The sequence below is a fragment of the Delphinus delphis genome, chromosome 1 (assembly GCF_949987515.2).
Source record: "Delphinus delphis chromosome 1, mDelDel1.2, whole genome shotgun sequence".
Classification (NCBI taxonomy): domain Eukaryota; kingdom Metazoa; phylum Chordata; class Mammalia; order Artiodactyla; family Delphinidae; genus Delphinus; species Delphinus delphis.
Window position 1 is genome coordinate 106787602 of NC_082683.1, and position 17857 is coordinate 106805458.

Genomic DNA, 17857 nt, shown 5'->3' on the forward strand with positions numbered 1-17857 from the left:
TCCAGTGGCCCCCTGTCTTCCACGACGGCCCCTCCCCACTATTCTCTCAGCCCAGTCAGTCTCCACTGCCAAACCGCTGCTGCCTGACCCAGCATAACCCAGCGGGGGGGTGGGGGGCTGCGAGAAGGAACTGGGAGGGATCAGTGCGGCGGCCACCAAACAGCAATTCCAGATTTTGGAAGAACTCAGTTGCCTCACTCTCACCTAGCAATCTGGCTGGTGAAGAGGCAGGAAGGGGAGGAGACCCAGGGGAAGTGGACCAGAGAGATACACTTTTTCAGTCTGAGAACAGAACTGGGGGCAAGAAGCCAAAGCTGAGTATCCTTTCTTCCCTCTTCCAGGAATCAGACTTTTCATCCCTCTTTGCACCTGGGGCAAAGAACACTGACTACATAAGACCATGCACCTCAAATCTAGACACATGGTTTAACACGATAGAATTTTTTTTTTTTTTTTTTGCGGTACGCGGGCCTCTCACTGTTGCGGCCTCTCCCGTTGCGGAGCACAGGCTCCGGACGCGCAGGCTCAGCGGCCATGGCTCAAGGGGCCCAGCCGCTCCGTGGCATGTGGGATCTTCCCGGACCGGAGCACGAATTCACGTCCCCTGCATCGGCAGGCGGACTCTCAACCACTACGCCACCAGGGAAGCCCGATAGAATATTTTAGATTGTACATCTTGAATAAAATCTAGGTCTCTCCATCTATCCTTCTTAAAAAAGATAGTGGACTGAGGAGTCCCAAGGGAGAGAAAAAAGATTAGAGGTGTGTCAGTCAGTAAGAAGCAGATTTGAGAAAGAGAAAGGAAGAATGTCAATCTCCATTTTTACAGAGGGCTGTTTTTCAAACTGTGAGAATGCTGTTTTTCAAACTGGGTCTTGACCCATTAGTGGATGTATTGTAACCAATATTTTTTGATGGAATATAGAACAGAATAGAAATAGTAAGGGTAAATATTATTTCAGGTATGTACACACAGGATGTAAAATGTATTTGTTACTATGGATCATAATCAAAGTGTGAAAGCAGCTAACTTATGGGGCCATTTGTGATCAAAAAGGAATGAAAAAGATTCCTTCCCCCATGCCCCTTTAGGCAGAAAAAACGACACCCAATATCATCCTGCCTCCTGCTTTATTCTCCACAGAGCTGGCTTCCATCCACACCTCCTCTGATCTCATCCACGCTGAGTCCAAGGTTCAGGTTCTCAGGTCTGGGGTCCATAACGTCAGGTGAAGCCCCACCCACACACCCGTAGTGGCCAACCCACCACCCGCCACAGCCTGTTGGAGGCTCTGGCAACCAGGGATGCTCTATTCCCTGAAAGAAGAAATTCAAGGATGAAATGCACACACTTCTATACCCTCTGTCTCCTCCCACCCATGCCAAGATGCTAAAGATGATCCTCATCTATCTGGACTGGAGAAGGTGGCTGCCTGCATAGGGGCAGGGAGAAGGATGGAGGATGACTACACTTTGAATGAATGGTGTGGGAGTGAAGGAGAGATTCTGGAATCTGTAGAGTCCCACACTAGGAAACAACTGTGCACCACTATCCCACCATCACTCATCTTTCACTGGCATCTCTCTACCCCAGACCTTAGGAGAGTCATTCAACTCCTCTTTTCTGTCTCCATCTCATAAGTCAGACCCCTTCAGTCTACCTGCTCACTGATTCCTGACTCCACCCAGTGATTCCCCATATCATATCTTCTCAATTGACCTCACCTCAAACGCTCTATGCCCCACAGGACTCCCTAGTGTCAGCTACCACATGGGGCAAAAGGAGACTCCAGTTTCTATCCTTAAGCCTCCTTTCTCCCAAGTTCCTTCCCTCATCACCCTCAGACCACAACTCACAACAGAGAGATCCCATATTCTTCAGGGCACAGGATGCCTCACTCCTCCTGGATGCTGAGGATTCGCAGTAGGATACTGTACACATCCTGTTCCATGTAGCCCTGTAGGCAGCATGAAAGAAACAAAAGGAGATGAAGAAAAGGAAATGAGAGAGACAGGAAAGGGAGAGTTTCTATGGTAGAGTAGGATGCTACTTACTAACTACGTGCCCTCACTTATACTACTGACTTCTCAATAGCTGTTTCCTAATCTTCACAAGGAAGATAATCTTTTTAGAACTGCTGTGAAGGTTACAACTGTGACTATGGAGCAAAGCACCGGGTACACAATAAGTGTTCGATTCTTTGTAGTTATTATTGTTCCTAATAAAGGAACGAGCCACCCACCTCTTCTTCCTTGGCGAGGGATAAGCTGGCTCAGGAGGACGCTGAGAGTGGTGTAGGGGACAGGAAAAAGCCTTACGTCAATCAGGGAATTGAAAAGGAGGGGCAAACACCTCTCCCCCTCACATTCATGCATAACTTCTCTCAGTCTGCCTAATGATATCCAGAAACCTGGTACTGGGACATCTAAAGTCCAGCTTCCTGAGAGACGAGTCTGTGCAGGTAAGAGAAGGGATGCCAAATGCAATGCCCCCTGGCCAGCTCTCTGCCTCTACCTGTCCCCAGGCTCACCTGAGCGGCATTCAGCAGATGATTTCTGTAGGTGGAGATGATCTCTTCGTGGTTCTTCTGGGAATCCTGGGAGTGAGCATCAATGGGAAGTCATGTGCCCAGTCTCTCACACTCACCCTCATCCCCCAAGCATGAGGAACAATGAAGTGAAGTGCTCAGCTGTGCCAGGTAGGCTCCCTTGGCCCATCACTGGCTCAGCCTAGACCACTGCCTAGCCAGGCCTCTGGAATCCCCAGAATCTCTCCCACAGGTACATCACTTCCACTGTGCACCCTCTTCTCTAGCAGTGTCCATTCCTCCGAGAGCCAGACATACCTGCAGCTGTCGGGCAAGGTGAGCATTTTCTCCCCGAACTACTAGAATCTCCTCTGAAAGCTGCTCCAGCTTCTTCAACAATTCCTTGATCTGAGGTCAAAGGAAAGAAAAGGAACCAATGAGGCCCCAGTCATTTCCCACCCCAACACCACCCAAAGTCAAGGTGAGTTTCCTTTTATTGGGTAGTTAATATCTGCCAGATACTTTTACACACATTGTCCCACTTAATACTCAAAACAGCTCTTCTTCTGTTCTGAAAAGAACAATCCTTCTCTGAGGGAAGTATTATTATTCACATTTTGTAGATAAGGTGCCTGAGTTAAGTAATTTGTCAAAATCATACAGCTAATAAGTGATGAAATCATAATTTGAACCAAGATCTCTTTGAATTCATGGGACACACTCTTAACTCTGTACTGGATCCTGACCTACTTTGGCCTACTGACCACTGAGGGAAATGGAGATGAGTTTCTGTGGTTTGTGAGACTGAGGTACAAATGCAGTTAATGATAACCAGCAGTAATAGGAATAGTGGTAGTAGGAATAATAAAACTAGCTAACTTCTACTGAGTACCAGCCATTTACCAAAAATTGTCTTATTTTAAATATAATGTCTTATTTAATGTAATCCTCACAACAACTCTGTTATTATCCGCATTTTATAGATGAGAAAACTGAGGCTTAGATAACTCACCCAAGATCAATCAGTTTTGGTTTTTTTGTTTCTTTTTTTTTTTTTTGGCCACACCATGCAGCTTGTGGGATCTTAGTTCCCCGACCAGGGATCAAACGCAGGCCACCTGCAGTGGAAGCCAGGAGTCCTAACCACTGGACCGCCAGGGAATTCCCAATCAGTTCGTTTTGAAATTGAAATTCAAATGCAGACAACCTCAGTTCGGAGCCCACTACACTATTTTTTTTGCTCATTTGTCTACTTTTATCTTCCCCTTCAACACCAACAGAAAATTCCTTTCTTTAATTAGCCCCACCCCACACTGATTCCTATTCTGTATAACATTCCTTCTATTTTTATGTCCTTTATAGTCTGTAAAATATATATTCCCTATATTTTTTAATCCTTCCAAATTTGATCATGTACACAAACTTTGATAAGTCTGAATTCACTCACTGCACAGGTAGTTCTACAATTACTAAATTCATTTGTAAATTGATGTTTTTGAATTTGTAAAACATGTCTGTTGGAAGCCTGTAGACTTATATTCATTCACCTTTGGAGCAATCATTAGGAAACTCGGGTATCTAACACAATGGTTTTCAAACTTTTGTTTTTCTCTGCATTGGCACCCTCTTTGCCAATGGAAATCTTTTGTAGAGCCCACTCTGACTGAAGTGGGAGGGGAGAAAGGGACTACAGTCTAGTCTACTTCTCTTAACCCGTCAGCAACCCCTAGCCCAGGCACCTCCTCAGAACCCTAGCAAAACCACAGCGACTCACCACAGCATCCGCTGTCTTCGCAGGCTAATACATTACCTAAGTCAAAATGCCGATTAAACCATAGTACCCCAATGGTGGTAGCCCTGACCACACTGCTTCTGAACCCTGCGTCCCAAATTCTAATACCTAAACCCCCTTCTCTCTTGTATTTATAACTTACCTCACCTCCAATCTCAATCCCAGACCCCCTCAGACCCAGGAGAACATATTGCGGTCCTTGCAAATGACTGGTGTTCTGTTTGGGGTATTAATCGGACGAACCAAAGATAGATTCCGGTCAGCCAATCCTAAACACACAAACCTGCCCTGATGCTCCCTTCGGCTACCCGGTCTGCTCACCTTGGCCTCCTTGTCCCGGCCAGCCCCGATGAGATGCTCCACCTTCTCTTTCAGCAGCTCCGCCGTTTTCTCCAACTGCTCGGACCGCCCGCGCAGCTCGCTGGCCTGGCGCTCCTGCCCCGCCGCACGCGCGGCCAGGTCCCCGCTCCTGCGCCGCTCCTCGGCCACCGCCTCCCGCAGCCGTCCCATCTCCCTGCAGGCCGTATTATACTTTTCCAGCAGGGCCTTTAGCTCCCGGCCCCAAGCCCGGGCCTGGGCCACCAGTGAGCCCCGAGTTTGCTCGTGCTGCTGCAGACCGGCCGCCTCCCGGGCCCTCAGCTCAGCCACTTCCTCCGTGGCTTGGTAGAGCAGCTGCTTCAGCTTCCTGATCTCCTGGCTCTTCCCGCTCATCGTGGCCTGAACCGCCTGCAGCTCTTCCTCCAGCTTCCCCAGGTCTTGCTCCAGAGCTTCAACTTGGGGGGACGCTGAGGCCTCTGAGGAGGCGCCCGGTTCCCCACATCGGGCAGGGAAGCCCCGCAGCTGCTGGTTTTCCTCTTCTAGCCGAGCCAGCACCTGCTGGGCCTCGCGGTGCCTGGCCACCAGGGCGCTGACGCAGGACTGCAGCTCCTCCAGGCGATCGGCCGCTGGGCACCGTGCGCTCCCCCTGCCCACCAAGTCTGGGGGCAGGCAGTCCCACAGTCCCCGGAGGCCTCTGCTCTGGGAGGCCAGGCGCTTCCGCAACTTCTCGGTGGCCTCCTTCTCCAGGGCCAGTTCATCTGTCAGCAGCCCCATGCTCCACTGCAACTGCTGTAGCTGGACCTGCACCTCTGGCTTGGGCACGCACTCCCGCTGTAGCTGGACCTGCGCCTCTGGCTTGGGCATGCACTCCCGTTGTAGCCGCTGGCTCAGGGATGGCAGCTCCCCCTGCAACCACTGCCGCTCCTGGCCCAGCTCCCCCAACTCCTGCAGCAAGTTACTGTCGCTCAGCCTCAGTGCTGACACCTCCTTCTCCAGCTGTCCCTCCGCCAGGCGGCCTCCTGGCATCTGTTCCCCTCCAGGCATCCCTAGAGGCTCTCCCCAGGCCCCAGGAGTCCCTTCCTCCTTCCCTTCACCCTCTTTGGTGATGGCCCCTGGGCCTGCCTTTGGGGATCCCTCTCTGGGCTCCTGGGCAGGGGCCTCAGGTTTCATCTGTAATCCTGCTTTTGCCCGATCCAGCCTCACCAGCACCTGCTCCAACCTGGCCTCCATCTTCTCCCAGGCTGCTGCTGCAGCCTCAGCCCGGGACGTCCCCACAGCTCCCTCCAGGTCTGGTCTTGATAAAGCCCCCCGGGCTGCATCCTTTTCTCGCCACACCGCAGCCAGTTCCTCCCTCAGCTGTAGCAGGAGCTGGTTCATGGCTGCCGTGTGCACTGGTTCAGCCACTGTGCCTGTTGGTTCAGCCCCTGGGGCCTGGGGCCTCGGCTTCTGGCCAGCATGCAGTTGGTCAGTGTGATCAGGGCCAAGGGCCTGCCCACCATTGGCGGTCAATTGCTGTCCTGTGGATCTCCCAATGGTCTCAGACCTTGGGCTGTGGGGTGGCTCCTGTTCTGGTTGGGACCTTCCATGGGCGTCATACTGGATCACCCCTCCAGCTGAATCCTCAGCCTTCTTGGAAGCTAATACTGGCTTTGCTGCAGCTGCGGCTGCTGCCTGTTGCTGCTTCTTTAGCTCTTGTATGCACTTAGCCAGCAGGTCGAGGGTACAACCCTGCTCCATGCCATCTCCTCCAGGCCGGAGACTAGAGCGCAGGTCTCCCGGAGTTCCGGGCTCTTGTGATAGGAGGAGCCCCAGCTCCCGAACCTGTTCTTGAATCTGGCTCTCCAGGCTCAGATAAGCTGCCGATTGAGCCTTACGCTCTTCCGTATTTCGCAGCAGCTCCTGCTCCAACTGGGAAACTTTCCTCTGCTCCTCTTCGTACTTCCACTTCCACTCCTCTGAACAGGGATCTTCATCCTCTTCTTCCTCCTGCTCCTCCTCAGGCTCTGCTCTCCATGGGCTCTTAGGTGGAGAACCCACCTGAGGCTCAGATGGGGAGGCCTATGGAGAAAAAGGAACAGTGAAGTAAACCCAGGCAGCTAGCCCAAGAGGGCCTTTCTTCTCTTAGACTGTCTCGATGCCCCGGTGATCACTGCCTGGGAGATATCCCAGCAGGAAAGCCTGGGGTGGGTCAGAAGCGAAAGGAGAAGGCACTTAGGGTCTTACCTGGGATGAAAGATCTGGGTGTTGAACTAACTCCTGACCTATATGAAAAGACATGGGGAAAATGAGAGAGGAGACAGGGCCCACGTGCTTCTAGCCCACACTCTGCCTTCAGACTTTCTCTGAAAGGAGTGGCCCCTCAGTGTTAATCCTTTACCACACATGTCGAATAGGGAAAGCCACCCCTATTTGATGGATCCCTAGCTGTCCAGCAACCTTCATTGCCTATCTCAGAGATATGCCAGCTATTCATTTCATTCACTCACTTATTTATTGGACACTGTGCCAGGCACTGTTATAGGCACCAGGACCTCAATGGTGAGCAAGACAGAGATGGCCTGTCATCTGAGGGGGTTACAGTCTAGTAGGGGAGAGAGAGAGATTGACCATCAAATCACATAAATAGATGTACAATTGCAACTCGTAAATGCTAGCAATAGTACTAGCCAGAGTGGCCTTCAGTGAGAGACAAGGCTGCTTTGAAGAATTTTGTGACTGTGCTTTTGGGAATTTGGAGTCATCTCATAGCAGCAGCAGTAAATAAGTATACTCTCAACTAAAGTGACAATTATTATCGCCATGGAAACAAATGGGATTCTAAGACGCTTCTCTGATTCTAAGGCTATCGAGGAGCATCTTGAAGTTACAAAAGGGTATTGGCTTTACCTCCCCGCCCCTGCCGGTTCAGGGCCTGCCGTAGCAGCCTCCACAGCAGCTTGTCTTGTGTGCGTACAGCATAATGCAAAGCGTCATGCCCCGTGCTGTCCACCGCCCCTGCATCTGCTCCATAGCTCAGGAGCAGTTCAGCCACCTCAGTGCTGCCTTTTTCACAGGCCAGGATCAGAGCCGATCTATGGGTTGGGACAAATCTGAGCATAAGCTTTTCTCATGGAACCCAGGAGTCCTGGTTTCAAAAAATCCACTCACAAGGTCAGCTCTCACTCAGTGTGGTCAGGAGAACCACAGACCAACACCAGCCAGTGACAAAGCATGAGGCCAGACCAGAACTTTTCAAATGTCATTCCTTGGAGCTATAGCATCAGAAAGCAGGGGGCCAATTAGAAGGGCTCCACTTCCATCTGCTTTATATATTGAGGTTCTGCATAAATTCTTTACTGGGGAAAAAGTATTCCATTGCTTAGAAGATAGTTCGAAAACCAGTAAATTAAACTAGGGGATCCAGAGGTATTGATTCTACTTCCAGAGTCACCTATGCTAGGAAGATGGCAGTGTCAGCAACAGCATAGGAAAGTATAAGGAAAACGTTCTCAACTCACCAAGAGGAAAACAGTGAAGCAACAAGCAGTGCTCTTCTGAACCACCACTGCGAAGAAGAGAGGTTCCCAAGAAAACAGAGACCAACATGCCTTCTTCCCCAATACACACACACACACACACACACACACACACACACACACACACACACACACACTTTGCCCAGTGGCTCCTTTCTATATTGGTCAGGGTCGGGATTTGGGGTGGGAAGACGGGGAAGGCTCACTTGTCATTCTTGTCAGTGACATTAACCCGGGCGCCTCTCTGCAGTAGCTGTGAGCAGATAGCTGCATGACCACCCAGCGATGCAATCATCAGGGGTGTACGTCCATCCTGCACAGATTGTGGGAAGGGGGTTCACGAGGAACCGGGGGAACCAGAGCTTTGACACAATGCAACCAACTCTCCTGTTCCCGTACCTCTCCAGGAAAAAGCCCCGATCCTGGGGCTAAATACTCCTTCTCAGAGGGTTAGAAGCTCTCCAGAAGATAAGCCTTAACCTCTCTGTGTGGAAGAGGAGGAAGGGCATGGGGAGAAGGAAGAGGAGGTGGTGCTACACAACCCCTGGTCATGGAACTTGGCTAATTAAGTTCAGAGAAAGCAGCAGTCTCCCCATGTAGGGCCCTGCCCAGCTGCCCAGCTGACACTCACATTATCCAGGACATCCAGGAAGGCTTCGTGATCACACAGGAGGAGCACACTTGAGGCACAGCCAGAGAAGGCTACGGAGGGTTGCGGGACGATCGGGTTAAGGGGAAGCAGGAAGGACACCTAGTCAGACCATGACGCAGCATTCCCTCCGACCATTTCAGCAGTCAGCTCTGGCCTGCTCTTCCCACCAAATGTTATCCCCCCCTCCCTCCCCATCCTCTGGTCCCTGCAGCCCTGTTTCCCACCAGTCCCCTGGCACACACCTGCCCAGTGCAATGGAGTACGATTTTCCACATCTACAGCATCTTCATTGGCACCATGCTGCAAACAGCCACAAAGGGAAGCAGCATGGAGCGTGGTGTTAACATTCTCATCCCATAACCCCCTGTTGGGTCACCAGCTTTCACAGTACTGTGGGGAGGGGCAGGAGGGCCATGACTTTGGCTACCTACTAGGCAAGTCCAATTTATTCCTTGCAGGTGATAGGCAGCCTTGAATTTCAGCCCTGGTTCATAAACCTAGGGCCTAAGAAAAATCATATTATAGGTAAATAAACATGTTAGGGAAAATGACACCTGAGTCTATGTCTGGTATTTTAGGATCATAACTGGGAAACTTGGAAAGGGCCAGGAAGAACAAAGCAGAACATCCATTTGCACAGTGGCCTGTTGAACTGTGCCTTTGAACTTTGGGAGGCTTATTTCTGAACTGTCCATATGTCATTTCACATGTATATTTCTCTTTGTACTCCTACACCACAAACTCCTCAAAACAGACAGCAGGCTTTGGGTTTAATGTGAACACCTCTGCCATCCTTCCACCAGCCCATGATCACAGCAGTTAGTCTCTGCAGTGCCTCTGCCGGTGGCTGAGCTCAATACATGCATATTAACTGACTGGCAGTCAGTCCCTGGCAACGCTGCTTTACGACATGCCCTCAAGGGCAGCATTAAGCAGGGTGTCTGCACATAGCAGGTGTTAAACAAATGTTGGCGAACTAATGAATAAGTGATTACTAGCTCTCTTATTGGGAATGAGAGGGGCACATTTGACCAAATATTGCTTGTGAGTACAAGACAGAGTAAGGCGTCTCTGGGTCCTCTTCTTCCTTTCACAGGAGTAGTATCAGAGGTTGCTCTTACCTGCAGCAGGACCTTGACACATTGTGGCTGGCAGGAAATAGTGGCCGAGTGCAGGGCGGTGCTCCCTGGGAAGCGAAAGAAGGGGAGAGGGAGCGTGGGTGGCCCCATGCATACCGATGACTCACAGGGAGGGAAGGCAAGAGACGCACATATAATCAGAGGGAGATTAGAGAGAGAGGCTCTCAGCCACATGGGGCCAGAAATTCCTGTTCCCCAAGTGCCTGGTACCTGCGGTGGAGGTGGGAATGGGGGTGAGGTAGGCCCAGCTTGCAGGGAGCGGAACCCCTGGAAGGAGACTGGCCAGAACTTATGAGGAGAGAAGCAGGAGGGCTACAGTTGGAACCTCCAGCAGGGCCCAGCACTGGCCCCCCACCCCCCGACTGCTGCTGTAAAGGGAAAAGCAAGCAGCATGACCCAGTGCTTTAGTCTAACTCACCATCCTCATTCTTGCTGTTGATGTCAGCCCCATTTGCAAGTAGTACAGTCAGACATTCTGTCAGGCCTTTGGAGGCTGCCAGATGAAACCTGCCAGAATCAACGCCGAGAGGCAGAAGGATGAAGGGACCAGGGGATGAGGAATGGGAGAACCTTAATAAGCACTGCCTACTAAGCTCCGTCACCCCGAAGCCAATCCCAAAAGCAGAGAGGGAAGCTCCCGTAGCCTGACTTTCTGAGAAAGAGAAGCCTATATAAATGGCCTACTGTTAAAACTTCAGAGGAGGCTGGGAGCAAAGGTAGGAATAAGAGCTACAGGTCTCAAGCAATCTCAGAGCACTGCAGGGGCGTCCAGGGAACACATAATTACCTGTAACTCAGCACAGGACACTTAGCAGACTGGAAGTGTCACAGAGTGGGCCAGAGCAGAGGGCTGGACATTTGCAGGCTGACTTGGGTAGAGACAAGGGCTAATATCCCTCTTGTTCTAATCACTCCTTCCAGCCACATGACTCTCATGGCCACCACTGCACTCCTAATTTCTCAAGCATACACACCCTCCTATTTGTACAATGAAGAAATACTCTATTTAGTGTATGTTTCAGTTTTCCGTTTGTTTCATGGGCTTTATGTCCTTTTTTGGTCAATTTTGTTGATGTGGGTCATGAGGTGTGTGGACCTCAGGGACAATATCTTCTTCCCCCACTTTGTGCAGCACTTGATATGTAGCAAAGATTTATTGATATACTTGCTAATTAAGACAAAAAAGGGCTCTGACGTTGTAGGCATTTCCTGGTCTTACATCATACTGGGGTTTGGGTTTTTAAAGAGAGCCACATACCAAGGGTGGGGATCAAGAAGGCTTACTTACGGGGACTGGCCGTTCGAGTCTAGCTTGGTGGGTCGGGCAGATTTCCTGGAGGCCAGGGCAGCCACACATCCCACGTCCCCCCGCTGCACTGCCTCCAGAAGCTTCTGATCACGGCGGTTCCATCTCTCCACCTGGTCCAGAGCCACAGATTGCGTGAATATAAGAGGCGGGGGTAGAGTGGAGAAAGAAAAGAAGAACATGTTTAGGATGCCAAGCAAGGGAAAAGGGACATCCCTGAGATCCTTTCAGTGTTCCACAAGTCGCTCAGTCTAGATCATTTAGTCCTTCTAGGTGGGCCAGTTAAATAGTCACCAACTCATATGCCACTGGGGACTACTGCCCGTTTTTGCCAGCCCTGGACCAAAAGGTGCTTGGACTACTGAATTAAAAATCATTTTTGAGGACTGAATGCATAGTAATTCAAATGTCTTTTTTTTTTTTTTTTTCCGGTACGCAGGCCTCTCACTGTTGTGGCCTCTCCCGTTGCGGAGCACAGGCTCCAGACGCGCAGACTCAGCGGCCATGGCTCACGGGCCCAGCCACTCCGCGGCCCTCAAGTATCTTTTTATCAGCATTATGATTATTGTTGTTAGGTGCACAAACTCCTAGCAATCGTAGCCATGATTCCTTTCCCTTTTGCTCTTTAAGTCTTGCTGGAGCAAACTGAACCAAACTGACCACTCTGGACTGGGTTCACCTTGCCTCTCAATGCCCCAAGCCCCATGCTCCTCTGTTTCTTTGTTCTCAGATATTTGAGAAATCAAGGCACCTGGCTTTGGGTCATAGCTAGGAGTCCAAATACCTATCCATAGCATCTCTACCCATTGGCTTTGGAGCCCAAAACTAGGAGCAGAAGTACAGAGTTTTCGTTTTCCCTTCTCATGCCTATGCCCTCAGGCTAGTCCTTCTTCCCCTTCCATGGCAACAACAACCAAAAGGCAAAGACAGGTTTCTAGCTCGGCTTGAGGAGGCAGCTCCCCTCCTCCACCCTTCCCTCCCTCCTCATTTTCCTGGCAGGGAGCAGCTGTCCCAGACAACAGCCATACCTGGGCACGCATTGTTCTACCATGCCAGCTTGACTTTTTCAGGTGGTGGGGTAATTACAATAATTGAAGTATCACAGAACATGAAAGAGCTGTGTAAAAACACCCAGAGCTGAAAGCACGGAAAAGCCTGGTTTGGTCCAGAGAGGAAAGGAAAGGAAAGGAAGAAAGGATGCAAAAATCTGTGGAATGGTGAAAAGGGCCCTAGGTGAATATTTGTCAGCAGGCCTAAGTTCACGGCCTTGTTCAGCTACTTCAGTAATTCACATACTTCAGCTACCTAGAGTAAGTCATTGAACACCTCTAATCTGTTTCCTCATCTATAAAATGAGGAAAATAATAACTACCTCATCATGCTGTATTAAATGAGCTAACGTATATAAAATCTCTCTGTAAACTGTAAAAAGCTATACAAGTGTATGGCATCCTTATAAAAAAACAGGAAGCAGTGGGGGACTGGTGGCGGCACATTGCATTTTATGAGGTGTAATTGCAACAAGAAGAGGCTATAGGAGAAGGTGGGGAAAAAAGGGGTCTATGGAAGCCAACTCATTTTCAGATACATAGCCAGGGCAAATTATTAATCAAGAACAGGAAAGACTTTAAATGCCTAAACCATACAATTATCTAAGGTAGATGGATTCTGAGGTAATACTCGTGAGGTAATTCCTCGTAGCCCTTTTAAGTGCTATTTCAATTACCCTCTCAACACCCCTAGAAAGTAGTTAGGGCTGATATTATTTTATCTAGTTGACAGAAAAGAAACTGAAGCACACTGAGGTTAGATAACTGTCCAGGGTCACACCACAAAATAGTGGTAAAATTGAGATTAGAACCCAGGCCATCAGATGCCCTATTCTAGTTCTCACCACCAGGCCATTTACTACGGAGCTATGGAAGGTTTACTTATTTTCAAATAAACAGTCTAAGACCGCCTCCAGGGTAAAACCACCCACCTTCAGACACTCCTCTGTACAAGGAGAAGAGTCTCCAAACAGGTTAATTCTCAAAGGACATAATAAGCAAAATGACTGCTCCACATACCAACAGACTGAGATGTAATAACACGTTATCCAATGCCCCATGGGGGGCCATATCACCCTCAGAAAAAGCAGACAGCTAGAACTACACCTCCACCACAGGACGCCACCATCAGCTGACCTCAATCTGAAGTTCTCTATTTAAAATCCTGATTCTAACACTTTCTATCCTTGTGAATTGAGGCATGTAAAACTTTTTTGAACCTCAGTTTGCTAATAAAATAACACTATATAAAGCACCTAGAACTGTCTGTCACGTAGTTAAGGTACACAATAAATGTTAGCCCTAATCCCCAGCCTTCCTAGCCTTGCTTGGCACATTTTGGGTGTTCCTGGGCTCAGAATTCTCCATCCAGGGGAGTGGGAGGAAGGGATCTTGATCATATCGGGTAATGTATGACAGTCAAGCTGTATAGATGGTAAAGGTGCTTCTTAGCAAGGTAGATAATTCTCTTTCCAGCTAGATAGTTCTAAATCCACCCAATTTACTTCCTATAATTTTGTTATACCAAGAAGAATTTAGTATAGGTAGAAATTCTTCACAGCCAAACCTCTGCAGAGCTAGGGTGAAGAAGAACAGAGGGGAACTTCCCTGGCAGTCCAGTGGTTAAAACTCTACACTCCCAATGCAGGGGGCACGGGTTCGATCCCTTGTAGGGGAACTAAGATCCCGCATGGCCACATGGCAAGTACAAAAAAAAAAAAAAAAGAGCAGAGGGATGCTTCTGAATTTCAAGATCCAGTCTATTGTTCATCACAGCCTCAAGGGAGCAATCACCAAATTAATCAGCAGACTCAAAACAAGGATAAGCTTTGTATCTCCCGTAGGATTGGGGGTGGGGGGGGTGGCTTTGTAGAAGTAATTGCAGCCTCTGCTTATCTCTGGCCATGTGTCTATGACAGTCCTATCAAGGTGGAACACACCAACAGTAGAGAGAGAAACAGCAGAGAGAGTGGGTACCTCTGTAGGACAGGTGAATGGAAATGGAAATGCTGTCCTGGAGGAACCAGGAGCTGTCTCTCAATTTTTAAAATGCAACTGACATTCCTCTAAGCTGATCCAGTGCCTACTGTTTAAAGCTATTTTCTGACTTACTTCCTACATACGCAGAGTAAGCTGCCTATGTAAGACACCCTCAAAGGTATCCTCTACTTGACTAGATCAAAATGAGATTATAGGAGCTGGCTTTTGTTTTTTTGTTTCTTAAACTTCCTATATGTATTCTGGATGACTTAGATTAATTTTTAAATGATCACAGATCCTTCAGTCCTTATCTCAATCTGAGGGTGCAATCTGGATCCAGGGGTGGGAGCGGGTATGGAAAGGGGCAATCTTCTGCCATGACTGGGAAGCCAGGCTTTGGGAGTGGTCAGGAAGGCTGTCACACTATTTCTCTGACAAACTGGTTCAGAGCGGTTAGCCACTCAGGGAGTGGAGGAATTTATCATGAGAAGTGTGGGGAAGTTTCAAGAGGAAACAATTTACAGCTTAAACTGGTCTATTTTCAATCTTGTTGGATCCATACCCTGACTGAGGAAACACATTTCTTTCCAGCTAAGTAGTTCTAAATTCACCTAATTTACTACCTATAATCTTGTACTAAGAAGAGTTTAGAATGGGTAGAAATTCTTCATGGCCAAACCTCTGTAGAGCTGGGATGAGGAAGGACAGAGGAATGCTTTAGAATTCCAACATTCAGCCCATTGTTCATCCCAGCATCCTGGAAAGTAGGTATTGACCAACAATTGGAGAATCAGGATGAATGAGATAGTTTCCCCATTCCTAAGGAGCAGGCAGACTCCACAAACCTGAAAGGGCAAGGCAATGTGGAGGACTTTCAGTAACTAAGAAAGAGTCCATGTGAATAAGAAAATCATCCCGAGTTAAGAAATTCTGGATAGCCTCAGTTTCTGGTACCTTTAGTAGTCATTCAGTAAATGCCTTTTGATTGGTTGATTAATGTGTGGAAACTAAGTGGGGAAGCAAACATTAAGTGGGATGAGAACAGGCCTCAACAGAGTTCCTACTCTTGCCTCGTAGGTCACTTCCAGGCTTCTGTGGCCTGCCCAAGCAGGGTGAGCTGAGCATTTCTCACGTTTGCTCAATGAATGACACCACAAAGTCAAGTTAGGCTAAGCAATATTACTACAGGTAGTTGGCTACTTCACTTCAAAATGAACTGTCATCCCAGTCTCCACACAAAATTTCATCCCTAGATAGGGGGTCTCTCTGTAAGAGATCTTCAGAGAAGAAGAAGCTATACCCTCCCTTAGCCACTCCCTTCTGTAGTCTTCTCCCTGTGTTTTGTTCTGGGAGAACATGGGGAGGACAGTGACTTCTACTGGGAACTCTCAGAGTGAATCCATTTTATCCTCTTCGCCTCTCACCATTACCGTTCCCCAGCTCAGTCAAAGGAAGCAGAGAGTATAGGCCCTAAACAACTGGGTGAGGGTCTAGAATGAAGGAAGATTATGGGGAGAAGCAGGCAGAAGGCCTTGAGTGGCCCAAAAACCAGTATGATGACCAGGCACTGCAGTGAACTGGCCAGAGTGGATTCTGCAGGCAATTTACCCATTCCTTGGGGAGCTGCCAGGCAACTGTCCTCCTCTGGCAGTGCCTGTTGGGCCGGCCAGGCCGGACTGCAAGATTAACCCGCAGAGAGCAGGCAGAAGGAGGTCGGGGAGTTGAACAGCCACTGGACAGAGAGGAGCAGAGCTTGAAGGGGAGAACAGGAGAAGGCTGCTGCTGTCAGAGCACCGACTGGAAAGAGGTTTGGAGTGATGTCTGAGAGCCAGTGGTGCTGATGAGAGAATGGAAGTGGAAGTGGCATGGGGTGAGATGGGGGCAAGGACAGAGAAGACTCTATGAGGAAGTGCTAGGGGAAAGCACGGGGCTGGAAGTACTTGCTGGACTGAGAGCAAGGATTAGGCCATATAGGAGGGCAGGCTTGTGAGGACAAGGCAGGGCTGGTAAATGGGGCGTGGGGCAGTACTTGGGAGACAGAAAGGGGCTTGGGGCTGAGCAGGGGCTGGGGATAGGACAGATACTTGAAGGTAGTTCAGTACTGGGAAACAGAGAAGAAGTAGAGAACATAGCCTTTGGGAGGCGGCAGGGGCTGCCGGAAACATATCATTAGTTGGGGGTGTAGATGCTTGGAGGACAAGAAAGGGCCAAGGGAAAGGACCTTGTGGGAGACAGGGTCTTGAGGAAGGCAGGGAGGGAGGGCTGCACTGCGGGAGCGAAAGAGCTAGAAAGACCGATAAAGAGAAAAGGCGACGGTGCGTGGAGATGGGACTCAGGACTTCTGTCACCACAGGGCTTGGACCCCAGCCCCATGCCCATCCTCCCAGACATTGTAGCACATACCGCCACCTGTGAGCTGGAGCAGGAGAAGATGCGCTTCATGGCCGGGGCCGGGGCCACGGGGGGACGGGGACGCGCGGCGAGCGGGGTCACAGGTTCCTGAACCCACCGGACTCGTCTGCAGCTGTGTAAGAGAGCTGTCAAAAGCAAACCGGGACCCGCCCCAGGGGGGGCCACCCCGTTCAATCAGAGGCAAGAATCCGAGGGCTGGTCTTAACACTCCGCCCCTGGCCCAGCCTCACTCCGCCGTTGCGGAGACAAAAATCCTGCAGTCTCCGCCTGGGCTTGGTCTCAAAACCTCACCCTCCCAAACCGAACCCGCCCCCAGCTCCGACCTGCTCCCCGGGATCCGGCTAAAACTCCTCCCCCTGCCCCGCCCCGCCCCTCCCCGCAGTTCCAGGCTGCGGCTCCACCCCAAGCCCCGCCTCAGCCCCGTCCCCCGGAGCGCAGCCGCAGGAGTCTCCCGGTGTGCACGCCTCTTAGAAACTGTCGCATTTAACCACTGGTGACGAAGATTTGATTATATCCAGAGATATTTGCCGACTTAGTTACCTCTGCTTCGTCCCCCCATTCCGCGGCCAAAAACCCGGGCACAAAGAAGGATTTGAAGAGAGCAGTTTGGAAACGGGAGGAGATTGTAGTGCCGAGCAAAGGACTGAGCGTGGATGATGCACGACCCACCGCAACGTGGAGAAAGGGGACCAGGCCTAATATCCCAGCGCACCTCTACGTTAGTAAAGGGCACAGGGAGAGGAGCGATTTTTTTTATTCTAAGCATTCCCTTCCACAAAAATATGCACAAAACCGTCTTCATTATTTCCACTGCCCTTTAAATTCAGATTCTCAGAAATTCGTGCTTGAACAGTTAGTCTACCCGTCTCTCTTTTCTCCTCCCTTCAGCCAGAGAGAGCACACTCAAATGCATGTGAAAGCCTACAGGATAAAGGTCAGAGTTCTTAACGTAGTTTACTAGGCTCATCAGGAGCTGCACTCTGCCTGTTCAAGTCTCATCTCTCACTACTTTCACAAACAGTCTAATGCTCAGGCTGCTCCAATCTACTACAGTTCCCTTCCCAACTGGTGATTAATCCTCCCTGGAATGCCTCCTCTCACACTTGGTGGCCCCTCAAGACTTTTTTTTTTCTGTAAACTTTTAAAGTCCCTCCAACCTCACCTAA

The 17857-nt window shown here is 49.8% G+C and overlaps 1 protein-coding gene across 1 annotated transcript; it reads right to left on the reverse strand.

The window, feature by feature from the left end:
- Window positions 1–1124: 1124 nt before the first annotated feature.
- Window positions 1125–16943, reverse strand: ANKRD35 (ankyrin repeat domain 35). The gene is made up of 14 exons (XM_060028645.1): window positions 16683–16943; window positions 11233–11363; window positions 10363–10451; window positions 9927–9991; window positions 9048–9105; window positions 8785–8855; window positions 8360–8466; window positions 7525–7709; window positions 6862–6899; window positions 4642–6696; window positions 2847–2936; window positions 2532–2597; window positions 1858–1958; window positions 1125–1317 (listed from the first exon to the last, which is right to left on the reverse strand). The coding sequence occupies exons 1-13, from the start codon at window positions 16719–16721 to the stop codon at window positions 1896–1898; spliced, it is 3057 nt and encodes a 1018-aa protein (XP_059884628.1). The 5' UTR covers window positions 16722–16943; the 3' UTR covers window positions 1125–1317; window positions 1858–1895.
- Window positions 16944–17857: the final 914 nt, after the last annotated feature.